Source organism: Salvelinus sp. IW2-2015, linkage group LG13, assembly GCF_002910315.2.
Source record: "Salvelinus sp. IW2-2015 linkage group LG13, ASM291031v2, whole genome shotgun sequence".
Taxonomy (NCBI): Eukaryota; Metazoa; Chordata; class Actinopteri; order Salmoniformes; family Salmonidae; genus Salvelinus; species Salvelinus sp. IW2-2015.
The window spans coordinates 50,289,722-50,311,738 of record NC_036853.1 but is presented as its reverse complement, the minus strand read 5'-3'; the positions used below and the strand labels follow the sequence as shown (position 1 = coordinate 50,311,738).

Genomic DNA, 22,017 nt, shown 5'->3' with positions numbered 1-22,017 from the left:
AATACAGTACGGTTGTAGAAACATAAAGCCCWCTACTTTCACRTCACRTCAAAATCATTTCACAAATGCAAAATATACACTTACTGTACACTTGTTRAAACCGGGTTTTAACACAGTTGCAGCCGGCAGTATTTTTCAGTGACATGTTTGTGGCCTCTGTCTTCTGTTATGGTGAGCTTCGATTTGTCACTCGTGTCGCAAAATCGCAGAGGATTCGAATAAAGTTCAGCTTTCCCCAACTTTAGCCCCGCCCTGTTCAGCTCCCTTGCCCATGCTCGCATGGGTCAGCGGCCCATTCCACTTCTTTCACTTTCCCTCCATTGAAAGTGAATTGCTTCCGATGTTTCACAGAGCTATGCCGCTTCCTAGTGTAAATGTCCCAGTCTGGGCCTCGACCCGCTTGAATACATTAGACTATTGAATTAGTATTTCATATAAAAGACATTAGTGTGTTTTCAAGTACAGCCTGTCACACTGACTGGATATACACTCCTCCCCTTCATCTACACTGATTGAAGTGGATTTAACAATTGACAGGATCATAGCTATAGAGCAGGTGTTCATAATGTTTTGTACACTCAGTCTAGMATGCATCCCAAATGGCACCCTATTCCCTATATAGTGCACTACTTTTGACCAGAGCCCTATGGGAATAGGGCCATTTGGGATGCACTATAGTGTTTAGGCCTACCTCTTTAGGCCTACCTGTATAAAAGTCACTGTAGTCAGAGTAGGCTCTCAAAAGGCACCCTATTCCCTATATAGTGCACTACTTTTGCCATTTTAYTATGTAAAGTGATTTGAGCATGGATGGGGATATAGGAGGACTGGCTCATTGTACACTGGAATGGTGAGGTTTTGTGAAGGTCAGAACTGTGTATGTGTTCTTGCATACCTGTGTGTGTGTTGTACTGACCCTGTCCTCTCTATAGGTGTAGTTTCCAATAAGGGACAGTTCCCCCAGCCTCGAGGCACCAGCCTGGCCCCATGTGTRGCTATGCCCAGGACCTGGTGCTCATGCTCAGAGTCATGGGAGGGCCCAACGCTGGGCGGGATGTGGGATGATAACAGGAGCTAAACAGCTGCCACAACAATAACAGAGAAAGCTATAGAACCAACAGGTACAGCTACRCAGCACTACTGTATATAACCATACAACAGGAACAACTCTCCAAGCAGGAACAACTACACAACAGAAAGGAACAACTACACAACACTATCATATAGAATAGAAAGTACTTTTTTTATTACATTTTTTAGTATTCAGATGACAGTTGCGAAATGCGTATTAAAGTTTGCTAAAACTTAAAACGTCAGCTAAACTGCAACTTTACATCAAGAGTAAGTCTTACTTGCTGGTTTCCCGGACACAAACTACTGAGCGGGCTTAATCTGGGTGGGAAACAGACCCACAATCTCATAAATGTTGCCGACTCTTATCTGGTGTCGGGGTATTCTCCAAATTCACCACTAGGGGGAGKTATTACTCCAATTACATACATCAAAAGACTTATTATGGCCAGGAAAGTACTTACATTTATCATAAATATTCATAGTATTTATTCACGCCTATAGTGTCCCTGTCTTTACAAGTCTCCAAGATGCATTAAGATATCCTAATGCTATTTTGTTTGTGTATGTAGGGCAGACAACTGACTACTTGTATTCCAAATTTTTGTTGCAATATTGGATTACATGAGTTTATGTGGCCCATTCCCCCCCATGAAGGCATTTTCTGCACTTTTTGAGTTTAGGGGCTGTCTCACAGTGTCTGTCAATTTAACAACTTGCAGTARAATATTTTTATACAACCATCCATTTCATAAATGAGAGACATTATAGATGTGAAAAACRTGGTTGTGTTTTGTTTTTCCTTGGGAATCTAAACATTTTGCAGTCCTTGCCACTAGCCTAYAGGTCATTGCAAAATATGATATGCTGTTCTAGATCTGTGAAGAAGAGATTGATATATTGAGCTAGTAGATTGAGTGTCCGTTTGTATTCTATTTGGTGACAAAGCATCCTTCACTCATGCTGCTTAACATAYCCTCGTAAAACGGACTATCCTACCGATCCTTGACTTCGGCGATGTCATTTACAAAATAGACTCCAACACTCTACTCAGCAAATTGGATGCAGTCTATCACAGTGCCATCCGTTTTGTCACCAAAGCCCTGTATACTACCCACCACTGCGACCTGTATGCTCTCGTTGGCTGGCCCTCGCTTCATATTCGTCGCCAAACCCACTGGCTCCAGGTCATCTAATAAAAGTCTTTACTAGGTAAAGCCCCCACCTTATCTCAGCTCACTGGTCACCATAGTAGCACCACCCGTAGCACGCGCTCCAGCAGGTATATTTCACTGGGCACCCCAAAGCCAATTCCTCCTTTGGCTGCCTTTCCTTCCAGTTCTCTGCTGCCAATGACTGGAACGAATTGCAAAAATCCCTGAGTTGGAGACTCATCTCTCCCACTAACTTAAAGCATCAGCTGTCAGAGTAGCTCACAGATCATTGCACCTGTACATAGCCCATCGGTAAATAGGCCATCCAACTACCTCAACCCCACATTGTTATATTTTTTTTTGCTCCTTTGCACCCAGTATCTCTACTTGCACATTCACCTTCTGCACATCTATCACTCCAGTGTTTAATTGCTAAATTGAAATTACTTCGCCACTAAGGCCTATTTATTGCCTTACCTCCCTAATCTTACCTCATTTGCACACACTATAATAAATTTATTTCTATTGTGTTATTGACTGTACGTTTGTTTATTCCATGTGTTGTTGTTTGTGTTGCCACTGCTGCTTTGCTTTATCTTGCGCAGGTCGCAGTTGTAAATGAGAACTTGTTCTCAACTGGTTAAATAAAGGTGAAAAAAGAAATGTCACCATGTTTGTGTTAGTCTGGATACCAGTCTTTGTAGCTAACATTCCCTCCTTGACATTCCCCGTCATTTGCCAAAGAGACTGCCTTTCGGAAATCTTCAAATATGAACATTCTGTCTAATAGCAGAACGGAGACAGCAACCAGGCGAGGTTTCTGTGTGAATCATCACCGATTAGAGTGTTGCTTTCAGAATGAAATCATGAGATGCTGTCATCACTCAGGGCAGTGGGATTAGAATTGCCTTTCACACTGAATTGTCAGTTGACTTTGATATGCTCATTACAAATGGCTCTGGATGGTCAGTGCCATTATCACTGAGGTTCTTGCTGGAAGTTTATGGTGCTTTTGTTATGCCCTGTAGTAGCTGAACGTTTTTATTTGCMAAAATAAACAAAAGCACATTTGTTTCTTGGATAACTAAAGTCTGTGTCCACCAACACTCTAACATTTCAAAATACTACAAAAAAAAACATGTTTTATTTAAAGCCGTTAGCAAATTCTGCAACTTGTATTCATGTCATAAGAACATGCATTTGAATAGAAACATTTATTTCCATAAGGTGAATGTCTGCAATAAACTCTTTGGGGTTTTCACGGTTTTAATGTCAATGGGTTTTCAGTGGGGGTACAATTGCGTCCAACGTATAGCCTACAGTGAAAGTGTACCCAGTGCCACAAAATAATATTATAAAAAAACGTGTGATTGCAGCGACACTTCCGCCTCGGTCATAAGGAAAGTTGAACTCTTCCTGCTTTTTACCTGCAGTAAAAAGTAGGATATGCATACACATCCTTGCGAAGTATTCCGTATTATCAATAGAGGCCATGGATGCAGCTGAGGRGAAGAGTTTGCTAAACAACTAATCTGTTTAGAAGCGCAGTGTAAAATACAGGCAAGGAAGTGAGGCGGGCACTTGAAACTTAAACGATTGTGGTGTTTTGGAAGTTCCAGTCACTCCCTAAATCGCCTGTTAACAATGGGATGCTGTGGCAGTTCAGAGGTAATCGGGGTTCGGGATATTTAAGACAAAACTAACTAGCTAGACATTTTTGGATTTGTTGCTAACATTATCTGTTTTGGGATATCCATTTAGCTACGAACACGTACACGTTGTTGTCGACTGTAGATCTTTCGAGGCGTTGTCTTGTACTATATGTAGTAAGCCATAGTTGCTTACGTTTTAAACAACGGGCTACTTCCGTGTGTAAAAAGACGCGTGCATGTTAATTTGGGTGAAACTAAGTTATTTAGTCAATTACAGTACAGTAGTTGCTGTGTGTGGAAAAACTGACTTGAGCAACAACAAAAAAGCACGCCAGGTTAAACCAGTTTCGCGCATGCACCAGGTGTTCACAGATGACGATTTTGATTGTTTCTCAATTTTATTTGTTAGCAAAAGCAGCGCGAGTGGAAACCATTGGAGGATCGAAGCTGCACGGATATTCCATGGCTCATCATATTCRCATTGTTCTGTATCGGAATGGTGAGTTAGTTGTGATTTCTTTGTAGACCACMATGGGCGCGTTCGAGCGGATCGCTTTTGTCAAGACGTTGACTAACCCTGGTCACGTTATTATAAAAAGTGTCCGACTTGGGACTGCATGACTTTTACAACAACCGTGTCATCAAAGGTCATGAACTTTAGACTGCAGTCGACTGGACATTTGTTCAGTTGCTCCTCACAACAGATGATCGATTATATTGACCAGATACTCTAGTGGCGGCTCTAATGAAAATACATGTCTTCAAAAATGGAAAGCAGTCAGGAGGAGGCAAGATCAGGTGGGACCATTCTAGCCAATGAGGGGGCAGATACGCGTGTGAATGAGCACAAGTTACCACAGCCACAAAGGGTATCGTAAACATTCATGAAAACAAACATTTGTGTTTTAGTCTTAATTTAAGGTTTAGGGTTGGGCATACGGTTAGCAGTGTGGTTAAGGATGAGGTTTAAAATCACATTTGAAGAAGAAAAATTGTAGAAATAGGCAGGATTTATGACTTTGTGGCTGTGTTAATTAGTGACTACCAGGCAGAACTCTTAATAGTTGCCGGGATGTAACGTGGCCTAATTATATAAGTACACATAACAACCTAATTATTACAAAACGTATATTCGAGCAAATAAGCATAATTTTTTTTTGTTAATGACATTTGACACTCATTAACCTCCATACAAAAACGTCACATGCTGGMGAAGACAGACTTTGGGCCCAGTTATCCCTCTCGCTTCGCCTCTTCCTCTCTGTCCTCACCAACTGGACCTTGAATTCGGAACCAAAGCTTCTGTTTTTTTTTAAGCAAAAGGCACTACACACTGATTATTGTATTTACCAGCATAGTTCAGTGCTACCCTGATATTTTTGGTGTGTACATTGTCATGATGGTGATATTGTTATTAATGGAAGCTGCTTCCCCTGTAGGCCTGTATCGCTGGTTTCTCCATTTCCACGGGAGCTGCATCCAGGCTCATCTCTGGCTACGACAGCTACGGTAACACCTGCGGTCAGAAGAATGGCAAGATCGAGGGGGTCGAGCTCAGTGGCCGGGATCAGACCGACAACAAGTAAGTCGCRTTGGAAATGTGGAACATCTCGAGATGGATGCCTATCATGTATATAGCAAAGTAATAACTATGTTTTGGTCGAGCTGTCCAGTCCCATGACAATGTAGGCTCAGCAGGTTATGACTCCTCTCTCCTAGCCTGGTTAAACCAGACAGAACGTGGCCTTCGCCATTGTTCAGTGTGATTTAACCAGGCTAACTCTCTCCCTCTTCCTCCCCACAATCGACAAGCCTTTGTTGTGGTAGTTTAACACACGCCATTTAACATTACCGGTGCACAAACATGGATTTCATCATTTGGAAATCCAGTTTGCCACTTATACTCTCTTGCTCATCTRATGCAMGGCCTGTTAAAGCTTGGATGCGCATTTGTTTTGTTGATGGGTTAACCACTGAGATCAGTGGGTTACAGAGGATTATAAACTGGGGGGTTCGAGCCCTGAATGCTGATTACCACGGGTATGACAAAACATTTATTTTTACTGCTCTASTTATGTGGGTAATCAGTTTATAATAGCAATAAGGCACCTCGGGGGTTTGTGGTATATGGCTACGGGTTGTATCCAGGCACTCCGCGTTGTCGTGYGATAGAACAGCCCTTAGCCGTGGTATATTGGCCATATACCACACCCCCYCATGCCTTCTTGCTTAATTATCTTGCCAGCACAGGGTGTTACTGTAGGACACTTTACTCTAAATCTTACTATACTCACTTCTTGTTACCTGTGGTCAGAAAAGACTGATGTGGGTCTGAAATGGCACCCTATTCTCTATATAGTGCACTCTTTTTGACYAGAGCTGGGGTCAATAATAGTGCACTAGGGAATAGGGTGCCATTTCACATGCAGCCTGAGTGCAGCAATGTTTTGCATTAATTCACGCCCGTGTTCTTTTTTTTTTTGGAAGATATTCGAATAGATTATTCAAACATGATTCAACTTTCTTTTTTTTGAGCTGCTCGTCCAGTAAGTTTCCATTCTAGCAGTCTCTAGGAACAGTTTCAGTGAGACAATGGGCTTTGTTTCAAAAGCTGGGCTGGTTGCCCATTGACGTTTTGAGTGAGGGGCAGCAGGGGCGTTTTGGCTACAGAGATTGGACTGTTTGATAAGCTGTATCCCACATCACATTTTACACAACCTACATCACAAAGTCTACTATGAAACTATACTTAGGAAAATGTGCAATTTATTGTATTGCAAGATGGAAGGGAACATTCAAGGATGTTACTCAAATTTGCAGATGTTTAGTTCTGTCTTACTTGGGCTCTTGGCTTCCTTCAAGGAGCATGTGCCATTGACCAATACACTCCATCTCACTCTTTTTCAGGATGTTTTTCTACTTCCCTCCATCCTAATTGAAGTCCTGTTCTTTGACCTTTTCCAGGTATGTCTTCTTCCTGGACCCCTGCAACATTGACATCCTGAACAGGAAGATCAAGTCCATGGCCCTCTGTGTGTCCANATTGAAGTCCTGTTCTTTGACCTTTTCCAGGTATGTCTTCTTCCTGGACCCCTGCAACATTGACATCCTGAACAGGAAGATCAAGTCCATGGCCCTCTGTGTGTCCAGGTGTCCAGACATAGAGCTCAAGACGTACACTGACGTCAAAAAGTTTGCGCTGCAAAATGGTGCGCGTTCCTCCTGCTCTAATCCGTACTGTATGCATGTATTCATTGGTCATTTCCACAGTGTGGAAATGAATTACGCAATGTTTATTTCCTATTTCTCCTCTTTGCATAGGGTCGGAGCTCTGCTCGTACGACATCCCAGTCTCCAAGTATCCAAGCCACGGAGAGAGATCCAAAAAGTGCCCCAAACTCCCCGTGCCACCAAGGTACAGTCCTTTTTTTACACACTAGCGAGACTTACACACTAGCGAGACTATGCTGATGATACCATTTCCCCATCCTCTCCCCTTGTGCAGTAATTCTCTCCCGGTGTTCCACCGCTGCACTCCTGTGGACATCTCCTGCTATGCCCAGTTCGCTGAGGCCTTCGTCACCTTCGTCAGTGACAACAGCATGCTGCACAGGGTCATCGCCGGGGTGATGGCCAGCAAGGAGATCATCATGGGCCTATGCGTGCTGGCTCTAGGTACTGTACATCCTAAAGTGGAATTTTATGTTCTAGCTGTCTGTATAGCCTCGTAAAGCATTATTGTGTATATCCTAAATGACTTCTCTCTCTGTGTACTGCTTGATTTAATTGTGCCAAAGAGGCCTCTGCTCTCCACGTAGAAAGTTGTGTTTCCTGAGACAGGGTCAGGAAATCATAACAGGAAATGTCTCCAGGAGAGCTGACGGCATACAGGTCTCTACGCTGACCTTTTTTAAAAGTAGAAACATTTAGGAGCACACACAGAAATTTAGGAGCACACTGAAATTTAGGAGAACGATTTAGGAGCACACGTAGACATGTAGGAGCACAATGGAGAATATTTGAGGTAACAAGCTGTTTTCTTTGTAGTAATAGTGCAAGCATGACCGTCATGAATCTGCGCTCAGTGTATTCTCCATGGTACTCAGGCTGCAGTGCAGTGAAGTACCCTAATTATTGCAACAATTATCATCTGGGTGATTTTCATTCTAGGCGCACTAAATGAAAATTCCAGGTCGCACAGCAAAATAATTAAGCGCATATACGAGTAAGAAGGTTGCACTGTAGAGCGCTGGCATCCAAAAGAAGTAGTCGTGTGTGTCCCCCCCCTTAAATGTACATGAAACATCACACAATTATGCCGTATGTTTCAATAAATATAGCCGTTATACAATAATAAGGCATTTTTTGTCATGACAATGGCATCGTTTCATCTCTTTTATTTCTATCCTCTAGTCCTCTCCATAATCCTGATGGTGGTGATTCGCTACATCTCTGTCGTGCTGGTCTGGATACTCACCGCCCTCGTGGTTCTGGGCTCTATAGGTAAGCTTCCCGTTCATTTGGCTCTCAAACGTCTCTTACTTCATTCTGTAGTGCTTAAAAATGTATGAAGAAACCTGTATTATAGCACACTTCTATTGTAAAGCCTAAAAGGTCACCTACCATTATGTCAGATTGTGAAATGTGAGTTCAAATAAATTTTACCTCACAAAATTAGATTGCTTGCAAAAACACACTGCAAAAATTGAGCATGGACCAGAATGAGCCTCTCTCCTCACAATCCATTGTCCCTGCAGTGAGGAATTACCATCTCCAGATAATGTTTTATAACTGTTCTCCGGATAATGTTTTTACAACTGCTCTCCGTATATATCTTTTTTTACAACTGCTCTCCGGATATTTCTTTTTACAACTGCTCTCCGGATATTTCTTTTTACAACTGCTCTCCGGATATTTTTTTTTACAACTGCTCTCCGGATATTTTTTTTTACAACTGCTCTCCGGATATTTTTTTTTACAACTGCTCTCCGGATATTTTTTTTTACAACTGCTCTCCGGATATTTTTTTTTACAACTGCTCTCCGGATATTTTTTTTTACAACTGCTGTCCGGATATGTTTTTTTACAATTGCTCTCCGGATAAACAATTTTACAACTGCTCTCCGGATAAACATTTTTACAACTGCTCTCCGGATAAACATTGTAGGGAGCTCAATAAGAAGTAGTAACAGTATGAAAGTCAGGAAGCCAAATGAACTGTGTGTTTCAGGTGGGACCGGGGTTCTGTGGTGGCTCTACGTGGACCACAGGACAAATCTGACCGACCAGACTGGTACCTCCCCAACACCCCAACAGCAGGTGGCCACAGACAACGTCCAAGCTCTGCTGGTCTACGCCATCTTTGCCACTGTCTTCACGGTACGTTTGTGTGCTTGTCGCCATGTGTTGTGATTCCTGTTTTATATGGGTAAGGTGTGTTGTGAGAGTGCATGGAGGGTTTATATTGTACTGTGTATTTGCTCTTTCAGTAACAAGAAAAAGCCTGATGTTGACAGAGACAGGCAAGCTTTAAGTCTGGAAAACTGGAAAACCTGACCAACGCTTTTTTGCAAAAACGTGTCTTGATTCTGCAACTATAAAAGCCATAGTTTCTTCTGTAACACAGACAGATATGACCTGACCCACATTTACATTTTAGACATTTAGCCGACACTCTTACAGATTTTTCACGTAGTGGGCTCGGGGATATTGAACCAGCGACCTTTCAGCTACTGGCCCAAAGCTCTTAACCGCGCGGCTACCTGCCGCCCCACCATTCCGAATCAGTGTTTTCCACATGTACCTATTTTTTGTTGTTGTTGCAGAATTATATTTTGCTGGCCGGTGGTACATTCTAATGCCATTATTATTATTTATTTTTTAAACATTTAACCTGTTTCCTCTTGAGATCGCAGTCTTATTTACAGTTTTACTGCAAGCTATGAAATGCCACAATGTATGTTCGTCAAATTATGTATTTTATTCACACAGAAAAATGTAAATAGCCCAATGCCCACGTTATCTTGAAAAATAAATGAAAGGTGTCTGTTAGCCTTATTGTTCATATACAGTGTAAGTTGATTTTGACTCCTCGTTAACACTTAGGCTACATTACCTGGGACGTGCAAATTCACGGCTCTACGCTGACATGTTTTACAAGGAGCACACAATTAAATTATTTGAAGAAGAGTGTTTTATGATAAATTACTCAAGTTTATGAATAAAAGTTTTTTGGGGTGTTCCATGCTCAATGAAATACAATCAATGTACCCTCTAATATATGACTCACATCTGAGACAAACATTTTCAGCTGCCACTTTAAGGGGCGGGCCTTTACCGTGGTAATGTTGGGATTCACATTTCTGTTTGTCTGAGAGAAAAGATTCTCTGACATCCTTTTGCTGGTAGCAGATGAACAACCTAGTGTRTGTGAACAAAACGATGTAAATAGCCCAAAAACATGAGGTCTAAGTCACACTAGTACACTTTTGGGTAAATTCAACCAACTTCTATGCCTGTGCACTTCTAAAAATGTATATTTCAGAACTTCACTCAGTGTGMACAACACTCCAGGCACTGTTGMTGTGGTCCAGGCACTGTTGCTGTGYGCGAGGTGGGATGTATAGGATTCTACAGTGGCTTGTGAAAGTATTCACCCCCTTGGCATTTTTCTTATTTTGTTGCCTTACAACCTGGAATTAAAATAGATTTTTTGGGGCGGTTTGTATCATTTGATTTACACAACATGCCTACCACTTTGAAGATGCAAAATATTTTTTCTTGTGAAACAACACAAGAAATAAGACCAAACAGAACTTGACGGTGCTTAACTGTTCACCCCCCCAAAGTCAATACTTTGTAGAGCCACCTTTTGCAGCAATTACAGCTGTTAGTCTCTTGGGGTATGTCTCTATAAGCTTGGCACATCTAGCCAATGGGATTTTTGCCAGCTCCTTCAAGTTGGATGGGTTCCGCTGGTGTACAGCGATCTTTAAGTCATAGCACAGATTCTCAATTGGATTGAGGTCTGGTCTTTGACTAGGCCATTCCAAGACATTTAAATGTTTCCCTTAAACYACTCGAGTGTTGCTTTAGCAGTATGCTTWGGGTCATTGTCCTGCTGGAAGGCAAACCTCYGTCCCAGTGTCAAGTCTCTGGAAGACTGAAACAGGTTTCCCTCAAGAACTTCCCTGTATTTAGCGCCACCCATCAGTCCTTCAATTCTGACCAGTTTCCCAGTCCCTGCCGATGGAAAAACTTCCCCACAGCATGACGCTGCCACCACCATGCTTCACTGTGGGGATGGTGTTCTCGGGGTGATAAGAGGTGTTGCGTTTGCGCCAGACAGCGTTTTCCTTGATGGCCCAAAAGCTACATTTTAGTCTCATCTGACCAGAGTACTTTCTTCCATATGTTTGGGGAGTCTCYCACATGCCTTTTGGTGAACACCAAATGTGTTTGCTTATTTTTTTCTTTAAGCAATGGCCTTTTTCTGGCCACTCTTCTGTAAAGCCCAGCTCTGTGGAGTGTATGGCTTAAAGTGGTCCTGTGGACAGATACTCCAATCTCCGCTGGGGAGCTTTGCAGCTCCTTCAGGGTTRTCTTTGGTCTCTTTGTTGCCTCTGATTAATGCCCTCCTTGTCTGGTCTGTGAGTTTTGGTGGGCGGCCCTCTCTTGGCAGGTTTGTTGTGGTGCCATATTCTTTCAATTTTTTTATAATGGATTTAATGGTTCTCCGTGGGATGTTCAAAAGTTTCGGATACTTTTTTATAACCCTGATCTGTACTTCTCTACAAYTTTATTTAAAATTGAAAAGTAGCCTTGTGAATTTAAGTGCGAAAAAGTAGCCGGCTGAAAATGAGTCTGTAATCTGCTGTTTAAGCAGATGGTCGGCACTAGTGGAAAACACTGCATTCCTACATACTCCTATCTTCATTTGATAACTAGCACTGAGTAAATGTATTCACATCCCTATCCTATAACTGATAACCAGCATACAGTGCATTCTGAAGGTATTCAGACCTCTTGACTCTTTCCACATTTTCTTACGTTACAGCCTTTATTCTAAAATAGATTTTTTTTTAAATGGTCCCTCATCAATCTACACACAATACCCCATAATGACAAAGCAAATACAGGTTTTTAGACATTTTTTCACATAAAAAAAAATATATAAAAAATGAAATATCACATTTACACAGGTCTTAATTTGTAAATCGGGAGGTGCCGGAACAAAAAGTGAGCACAAGAGGGGGGTGACCTGGGGAGCTCTGAGGTACTATTTTGCTTTTTAATAAAGCATTGCATGCTAATCGCATTTGTGTAGTGGCATAGAGCAGTAGAGTAGAGGTACTTGCAGAAGGTGCACACATTGGGAACATTTTCCCCAAACCCTAGGCTACTAAAAATCAGCTCTTTTATAAACGCATTTCATGCAATTCTACATCATTTTACATGACTGGAGACTTTGGTACAATATTGTATTGAATCCATCATTAGCCTAGGCCTAGGTGTGTGGAGACATTGTAGGCTACAATGTGAGGAAGAAATTATAGTGCTAAAARTGCTTTCCAGTTTCACTGACTTGCCCAATAATGCACAGCTCACTCGCTGGTGATGGCAGATGCGCTTGTGCCAAAAGCCTATCTCACTTGTAAAACAATATTTGGAAGTTACCCAATATTTTGGTAGCCTTCAGGATAGTCTTCTATTTTCAGCAGGAGCCATTTGCTTTCCAACCTGTGTTTTCCCTCGATTGTATTTGAAATRCTGCGAAAGGCCTGTTTTGTCTGGCATGCTGTTTTTTCACTGACAGATTTGCTGCGTGTTCCCGGCGGTAGGCTATTCCTTGTTATTGCGCTACAATCCACAGCTAGACAATGAAAAATGAAAAAATAAATACGTTATTGATCCTCTGTGGCTAAATTCTAGGCCTTTTCATGGTGTAGTAGGCTATTCTGAATGATTTCCTTTTATTTCTGACAGACTGCAGTAATTCTATAAATTTTGGCTAATTTTATTTCAATTTATCAAGGGTGCTGAAATGATGTGCAACAATGGAGAGATGACTTGCAGGCTCGTGTCTATCAGAACAGCGAGAGGGAGAGAGATCATAAAATGTTAATTTCATTGTAGTTATGTGAGGGATACTGGCGCGCTCCTCACACAGCCACGGCCACGCGTTGGTCTCAAACWGGTTACAGTGTTACGCAAACCATAAACCGGGATCGGCCCAACCTGAATCAACTCTTAGAATATTAGGCCCGGGCTGAAAATAAACTTTTTCACATTCGTTTTTTTTTTTGTGGGGGCAGGAGAATGAACAAATATTTAACTTAGATTGCTTTTTGTTATGATCTTTACATTGCAAAAAGTGGAGAGAAAAAAATCATGCCTCGAGATGTGCCAGATCCGGATCAAATTAAGCACAGCATTTACATAAGTATTCAGACCCTTTACTCARTACTTTGTTGAAGCACCGTTGGCAGGGATTACTGCCTTGAGTCTTTTTGGGTATGAGGCTACAAGCTTGGCACACCTGTATTTGGGGAGTTACTCCCATTCTTCTCTGCAGATCCTCTCAAGCTCTGTCAGGTTGGAAGGGGAGCATCGCTGCACAGCTATTTTCAGGTCTCCAGAGATGTTTGATCGGGTTCAAGTCCGGGCTCTGGCTGGGCCACTCAGGGAAATTGTCCCGACACCACTCCTGGGTTTTCTTGACTGTGTGCTTARGSTCGTTGTCTGCTCTGGAGCAGGTTTTCATCAAGGAGCTCTCTGTACTTTGCTTCGTTCATCTTTCCTTTGATTCTGACTAGTCTCCCAGTCCCTGCCGCTGAAAATCATCCCCACAGCATGATGCTGCCACCACCATGCTTCACCATAGGGATGGTGCCAGGTTTCTGCCAGATGTGACGCTTGGCATTCAGTCCAAAGAGTTCAATCTTGGTTTCATCAGACCAGAAAATCTTGTTTCTCATTGTATGAGAGTCTTTAGGTGCCTTTTGGCAAACTCCAAGCGGGCTGTCATGTGCCTTTTTACTGAGGAGTGGCTTCCGTCTGGCCACTATCATAAAGGCCTGATTGGTGGAGTGCTGCAGAGATGGTTGGGCGGCCAGCTCTAGGAAGAGTCTTGGTTTTTCCAAACKTCTTCCATTTTAAGAATGATGGAAGCGACTGTGTTCTTGGGGACTTTCAATGTTGCAGAAATGTTTTGGTACCTTTCACCAGTTCTGTGCCTCAACATAATCCTGTCTCGGAGCGCTACAGACAATGTCTTCGACCTCATGGCTTGGTTTTTGCAAGTGTGGGACCTTATGTAGACAGGTGTGTGTTCCTTTCCAAATCATCTCCARTCAAGTTGTAGAAACATCTCAAGGCTGACCAATGGAAACAGGATGCACCCGAGTTAAATTTTGAATCTCATAGCAAAGGGTCTGAATACTTCTGTAAATAAGGTATTTCTGTTTTATTTGTTATAAACATTTCTAAAAACCTGTTTTTGCTTTGTCACCATGGTGGATTGTGTGTAGGTTGATGGATTTTTTTTATTGAATAAAGTTTAGAATAGGGCTGTAACGTAACAAAATGTGGAAAAGGGGAAGGGGCCTGAACTTTCCGACTACATCACGTTGTGTGTGTATACCATTTTCAGGTGATCCTGCTGCTGTTGCTGTTCTTCATGAGGAAGCGCGTGGCACTGACCATCACCCTGTTCCACGTGGCGGGCAAGGTGTTCACTCACCTGCCTCTGCTGGCCCTGCAGCCCTTCTGGACCTTCCTCAGCCTCATGCTCTTCTGGGTGTCCTGGCTCGGAGTGCTCCTTTTCCTCGGAACCGCAGGTCAGAATAGAATACAACTCTGTCACATTGTGAAAGACATTTTTGTTAATGTTTTTATTTTCGCCTTTCAACGAGATATTTACATCCAAATAGACCGTTTTGGCGAGGATATATAAAAAAAAAAAATGCAGATTTGTTCCAATTATTTTATGCCCCGTAAAAGAGTAAGGTAGTGGACTTGCGTTACTATTGAAAGTTTGGATATTGTACGTATGGAGTGTTTGGTTCACTTCATCCTGCTAGTGATGTAGATCCTATTAAAGCACTTCATKGGGTGAAAATGGCAGCCATCTTGGTCAGGGAGAAATCCAAAACCAGTTTAATTAGAATAAATGGCAGTAGAGGCACTTGATGCATTTGCTGCATTTTACTTATGCAGGAAAATAAAAGTAAGGTATGTGATGCATCAGAAATTATGTAGTGGAATTATAGTCAACCTCAAATATTGTCATATAAATAGCCTCTCATATATATGTAAACGGACCATAAATGTCTCAGATTTAGTTTTCTTAGAAAGCTGTGAGTGCTATTATGAGTACATTTACATGCACACTAATAATTCAATATTAAACGGATTATGGCAGTAGGCAGAGTATGGACATAAGCAGAGTAAGGTGTTTACATTACTATCTTAATTCTCCATAYGCACAAAAAGCTTATTTCTCAAACATTTTGTGCACAAATTTGTTTACATCCCTGTTAGTGATCATTTCTACTTTGCCAASATAATCCAGCCACATGACAGGTGTGGCATATCAAGAAGCTGACTAAACAGCATGATCATTACACAGGTGCACCTTGTGCTGGGGACAATAAAAGGCCACTCTAAAATGTGCAGTTTTGTCACACAACACATTGACACAGATGTCTCAAGTTTTGATGGAGCGTGCAGTTGACATGCTGACTGCAGGAATGTCCACCAGAGCTGTTGTCAGAGATTTTAATGYTMATTTCTCTACCATAACCCGCCTCCAACGTCGTTTTAGAGAATTTGGCAGTATGTCCAACCGGCTTCACAACCGCAGACCACGTGTAACCACGCCAGCCTGCCCAGTCATGTGAAATCCRTAGATTAGGGCCTAATGAATTTATTTAAATTGCCTGATTTCCTTAAATGAACTGTAAMTCAGTAAAATCATTGACATTGTTACGTTTATACTTTTGTTCACTGTATTAATCTGACTATCCACCATAATCATCTTATTGTGTGCATGTAACCATGCTCAATATCAGTACTTGTTTCATTTACAACTTGTCTAAGGCCCATCATCAACTGATTTGAGCCAGTGTAGGACTGTGGATTGACTGCATTGTTTGAATGGAATGTTGGCATATTGTCAGTTAATTAGAAACATTTATGGAAACATTCCTCTACCTACTGTCTGGCCAGCTAACACACATACAGTGTAGATAAATTCTTCACATGCATTGTTTTACACACTATCTTATTACAGCGCTGGCAAACCATGGTTGACCAACATAAGGAGGTTCGTGGCCGTTCTAATTCCTAATACTGTGATTAACACACTCATGGGACATTTTGGAACTGAAAGCGCATGGCTAGAGTGGCATGACTCGACGCCAACTCTTATTTAGATTCTTGGGTCAGTCTGGTGCTGTGGGTGGCAGCTCGTGCACACGGTCAAAGACAAAGTCTCTGAAATCTACCCACTACATTCACGATCTCCCTCATCAACAAGACCACCACCCGAGAAACCTCAATTGCAACAAAGCGTCAAGTTTTTGTCGAATTTGTCTGTCTACTATTTCCCTCCGCCTGACTTTTTAGCTGTTCCTGGATGTTATTCAGATTAGAGTTCGATAAACTAGATCACATTTTTTTTAAAGAGGGTCCATCAAACTCATCTGTGCTGCAGTGTTTGTTGTTGCAAAATGGGGCCATCTTGCTGTCTTATATTTGACTCCAATCAATTTACGAGTTAAAATATTTTCCCCMAAAAATCTACCTGGAGCTTTCCAGGCACAAAATCATGATCCTTGAATGCCTTGCAGATCAGAGGAGATCAGCCTACCCCTAAACCTGCCTGTAGGGAACCCTGTAAAGAACGAGAAGATTGAYCCCTAACCTTAGCTGTGTGCCCCTACAGGCAGCCCTGTGCAGAGTGACCTCTACCCCTGCCTGTGTGTAACCCCTACAGGTAGCCCAGTGCAGAGTGAAGAGGCAGGGCTGGTGGAGTATCGTATTTCAGGCCCACTCCAGTACATGGTGTGGTACCACGCTGTGGGCCTCATCTGGATCAGTCAGTTCATCCTGGCCTGCCAGCAGATGACCGTGGCCGGAGCTGTGGTCACCTACTACTTCACAAGGTCAGGAGAGAGTGTTGTGATGAAATGTAGTACATGTAACGGCATGCTTGTGATGTGTTCACTTGGAAATATCCCGTATCAGACCTTAGTCCAAAATATAKWTWTTTTTTCTGTCAAATACATTAGCTSCACTTAATTGAGCTTGCCTGGTGCATTTGAACCAATGGAATTGTCCCAAAAGTGCAAAGTACACCCATCTTAGCTACAGTACAGTGTCTGCCTTATTGGTCCATTTGTACGGATAATACTACTTAAACCCAAGTCTGTCCTGTATCAGTTAATTTGACTATTTCCAACTCTTCTTCTTTTCCTCTGTCCCGCGGTGGACATCAGGAATAAATCTGAACTGCCCATGACCCCCATYGTGTCATCTATGCTGTGTCTGACCCGCTACCACCTGGGCACCGTGGCCAAAGGCTCCTTCATCATCACCCTGGTGGAGATCCCTCGCCTCATCCTCACCTACATCCACAACCAGCTCAAAGGAAAAGTACGTCCTTTATCTCATTCAGCTATGTCACCTACGTCCACAACCAGTTCAAAGGGAGAGTATGTAGGGTGTTCACGTACTGCTCTAGAATGTTGAGGAAAAACGGGGCAGTTCAAAAGGGTTCAACGAAATGAATGTCAAAACGTAGTTTTCTTTGCACTATGTCATTATAAATCACATAGAATTAATTATTACGTTGTTCTCTACATTATAACCTTAATATACTTTTTATTTGATTTCATACTGAGACTAGGGTCTCTTTTACAGATGATTCCGGCATAAATACATCAAACACATACAACATTACAAAACATATGAAGAAAAACATTTATCAACTACAGTCGGAGACCTCTATTACTCYGAACTAACCAAGGGGGACCGGAACATCTCATTTCAGAGAGCTCTGGAAGTTGTTCCACATAAAGGGCACAAAAAAACTCAAATCAGCTTTACCCATCTCTGTGGAGACCGATGGTCCTCCAGGGTTATCCAAGCCTGGGACCGGGTTCGGTCATTTGGAAATTCCCTTTTGACCCACATTCAAGTGTGTCATACAAGCATGATGATCGATGCATAGGCAGTTTCTGCATGAGTGCTTTGTAGATTAACATAAGAAAATGCTGTTCTCTCCTTACATACAAAGAGACCCAACCCACTTTTTTGATACAAAACACAACGGTGAGTTCTAGAACCATGACCAGTAATAAACCTGTCAGAGGAAAGCCCATAAAATTGTCAGAGACTCCAGTCACCCAAAGTTATAGACAATTTTTCTCTGCTCCCGCACGGCAAGCGGTACCGGAGCGCCAAGTCTAGGACCAAAAGGCTCCTTAACAACTTCTACCCCCAAGCAATAAGACTGCTGAACAATTAATCAAATGGCCACCAGACTATTTACATTGATAACCCCCCTCATTTGTTTTGTACACTGCTGCTACTCGTTGTTTTATTATCTATGCAGAGTCACTTCACCCCAACCTACATGTACAAATTACCTCAACTAACCTGTACCCCCGCACATTGACTCGGTAACGTTACCCCCTGTATACAGCCTCGTTATTGTTACTTTTTATTATTTTCAACTTTTAGTTTATTTGGTAAATATTTTCTTAACTCTTCTTGAACTGCACTGTTGGTTAAGGACTTGTAAGTAAGCATTTCAAGGTAAGGACTACACGCTGCTGGTAAGGTCTAGTACATAGTCTGTAACTTTTTTAACAATATGGACAATTCTCTATTGAATGAACATATTTGTATAAACCTTGAATTAATTAATCATTTTTTGGGTTAACACCTTCCTCCTATGTCAGTCACTGACAGTCCCTCAAAGAGGATGTGACAGTGTTTTAGCAACATGAAATCTTATAAAAATCTGTTCATATACACCCCCAGGAAGAATATGATATCTTTTGTTTACATTTTCTGACAAGCGACCACTTAGATATGGTTATTTTCATACTTGCATAGAATATTTGGGAATGGCGTAGAGTAAGGCATTTGTGAAAATGTTATTGTGGTAAAGCGACCGTGCGTTTGGACAATGTAATAGACACTGCATAAAACCTAATGACCAGGAAAACCTGGTTCAGTCTGCTTTGCAACAGGCACTGAGAGACAAATACACCATTCAGCAGGACAATAACCTAAAACGCAAGGCCAAATATACACTGGAGTTACTTACCAAGACGACATTGAATGTTCCTGAGTGGCCTAGTTACAGTTATGACTTAAATTGGCTTGAAAATCTATGACAATCCAGGTTTTAAAAGCTCTTAGAGACTTACCCATAAAGACTAACAGCTGTAACTCGCTGGCACACCACAAGCATGATTTTTCTAACAATGTACTCAGCTGGGACTAAACACCTCAAATCTAATAAAAAATCACATTCAGGATGTATTTATTTCAGTGCCATCCCCGCTAGTTCTGTGTGTGTCTGTGCTGCCAGCCTGTCCGGACATGCGCCCTCCGCCGTTGTGTGGCTGTACTTGACAGCGCGCAAATGTGTGCTGTGTGTTGTCCGTTCGGTGTGCATATCTGCACCCAATCACAGCGGGGATGTGTGTCTGCCGTGCCAAATGTGGCGTGTCAAATAGGATATGTGACACCTATGGTGTGCTAACCAGACGATGGCATTTGGGATTGTGTTGTTGTTCCCTCGTTGTGTCGGGTGTCATCATGTGTGTGTGTGTGTGCTGGTGCTCGTGTGTGTGTTCGTGGTGTGTGTGTGTTGTGTGTGTGTGCCTGCGTTGCGACACTGGCTGCGCCAGTCAAAAGTTTGGACACACCTTCTCATTCAAGGGTTTTTCTTTATTTTTTCTATAATAATTGTGAAGACATCAAAACTATGTAATAACACATGGAATAATGTAGTAACCAAAAAGTGTTAAACAAATCTAAATATATTTGAGATTCTTCAAAGTAGCCACCCTTTGCCTTGATGACAGAATTCTTGTCAGTCTCTCAGCCAGCTTCATGAGGTAGTCACCTGGAATGCATTTCAATTAACAGGTGTGACTTGTTAAAAGTTAATTTGTGACATTTCTTCCCTTAATGTGTTTGAGCCAAGCAGTTGTGTTGTGACAAGGTAGGGGTGGTATACAGAAGATAGCCCTATTTGGTAAAAGACCAAGCAAAGAGAAACAACAGTCCATTACATTTGCTGACCTTCATGTCTTAATCTCATTTAGTCACTTGTTGTATTACATTTATTCATTTTTCTTCCACTTTGACATTAGAGTATTTTATGTCGGGTTGTTTATCAAACAGAATAACAAATCCATTTTAATCCCACTTTGTAACACAATGTGGAAGAAGTAGAGGGGTGTGAATACATTCTGAAGGCGCAGATGAATGATAAAGGACATACAGCATCTACATCCAAGTCTGTGGATGGCTGAGTACATCCTTTATTGTATTGACTTATACAGTATCAACATGTTGACTTATTTATTTTATTGAACCTTTATTTAACTGGGCAAATCTGTTAAGAACAAATTCTTATTTACAATGATGGCCTACCTAAAGGCAAAATGCCTACTGCGGGAACGGGGGCCTGGGATTAAAAATTAAATTAAATATAGGACAAAACACACATCACAACAAGAGAGACAACACTATATAAAGAGAGACCTAAGATGACAACATGGCAAGGCAGCAACACATGACTACACAACATGTTAGCAACACTACATGGTAGCAGCACAAAACATGGTACAAACATTATTGGGCACAGACAACAGCACAAAGGGCAAGAAGGTAGAGACAACAATGCATCACACAAAGCAGCCAGAACTGTCAGTAAGAGGGTCCATGATTTGAGTTTTGAATGAAGAGAGAAACTGTCCAGTTTAAGTGTTTTGTTGCAGCTCGTTCCAGTCGCTAGCTGCAGCGAACTGAAAAGAGGAGCGACCCAGTGATGTGTGTGCTTTGGGGACCTTTAACAGAATGTGACTGGCAGAACGGGTGTTGTATGTGGAGGATGAGGGCTGCAGTAGATATCTCAGATAGGGGGGAGTGAGGCCTAAGAGGGTTTTATAAATAAGCATCAACCAGTGGGTCTTGCGACGGGTATACAGAGATGACCAGTTTACAGAGGAGTATAGAGTGCAGTGATATGTCCTATTATGAGCATTGGTGGCAAATCTGATGGCTGAATGGTAAAGAACATCTAGCCACTCGAGAGCACCCTTACCTGCCGATCTATAAATTACGTCTCCGTAGTCTAGCATGGGTAGGATGGTCATCTGAATCAGGGTTAGTTTGGCAGCTGGGGTGAAAGAGGAGCGATAACGATAGAGGAAACCAAGTCTAGTTTTAACTTTAGCCTGCAGCTTTGATATGTGCTGAGAGAAGGACAGTGCACCGTCTAGCCATACTCCCAAGTACTACCTCAAGCTCTAAACCCTCAGCGGTAGTAATAACACCTGTGAGAAGAGGGGCATTCTTCTTACCAAACCACATGACCTTTGTTTTGGAGATGTTCAGAACAAGGTTAAAGGTAGAAAGCTTGTTGGACACTAAGAACGCTTTGTTGTAGAGCATTTAACACAAAATCCAGGGAGGGGCCAACTGAGTATAAGACTATCATCTGCATATAAATGGATGAGAGAGTTTCCTGCCTGAGCTATGTTGTTGTGAAGAGTGTGGGGCCTAGGATTGTGCATTGGGGTATTCCCTTGGTGACAGGCAGTGTCTGAGACAGCAGATTTTCTGACTTTATACACTGCACTCTTTGAGAGAGGTAGTTAGCAAACCAGGCCAAAGACACCCCAGACACCAATAAATGAAATCAAATTTTATTTGTCACATACATATGGTTAGCAGATGTTAATGCGAGTGTAGCGAAATGCTTGTGCTTCTAGTTCCGACAATGCAGTAATAACCAACGAGTAATCTAACCTAACAATTCCACACCTACTACCTTATACACACACAAGTGTAAAGGGATAAAGAATATGTACATAAAGATATATGAATGAGTG

General features: G+C 42.0%; 1 protein-coding gene across 1 annotated transcript in view; it reads left to right on the top strand.

The window, feature by feature from the left end:
• The first annotated feature begins 3,606 nt into the window (after positions 1-3,606).
• LOC111971630 (choline transporter-like protein 1) overlaps positions 3,607-22,017 on the top strand; it is a 43,811-nt gene continuing 25,400 nt past the window's right edge. The window contains exons 1-11 of the mRNA XM_070446332.1: positions 3,607-3,893; positions 4,287-4,376; positions 5,317-5,459; positions 6,950-7,086; positions 7,199-7,292; positions 7,383-7,552; positions 8,291-8,380; positions 9,108-9,256; positions 14,529-14,715; positions 16,875-17,043; positions 17,377-17,533. Of these exons, the coding sequence (XP_070302433.1) occupies positions 3,870-3,893; positions 4,287-4,376; positions 5,317-5,459; positions 6,950-7,086; positions 7,199-7,292; positions 7,383-7,552; positions 8,291-8,380; positions 9,108-9,256; positions 14,529-14,715; positions 16,875-17,043; positions 17,377-17,533 (1,410 nt within the window). The 5' untranslated portion in view covers positions 3,607-3,869. The remainder of the gene's footprint in view (positions 3,894-4,286; positions 4,377-5,316; positions 5,460-6,949; positions 7,087-7,198; positions 7,293-7,382; positions 7,553-8,290; positions 8,381-9,107; positions 9,257-14,528; positions 14,716-16,874; positions 17,044-17,376; positions 17,534-22,017) is intronic.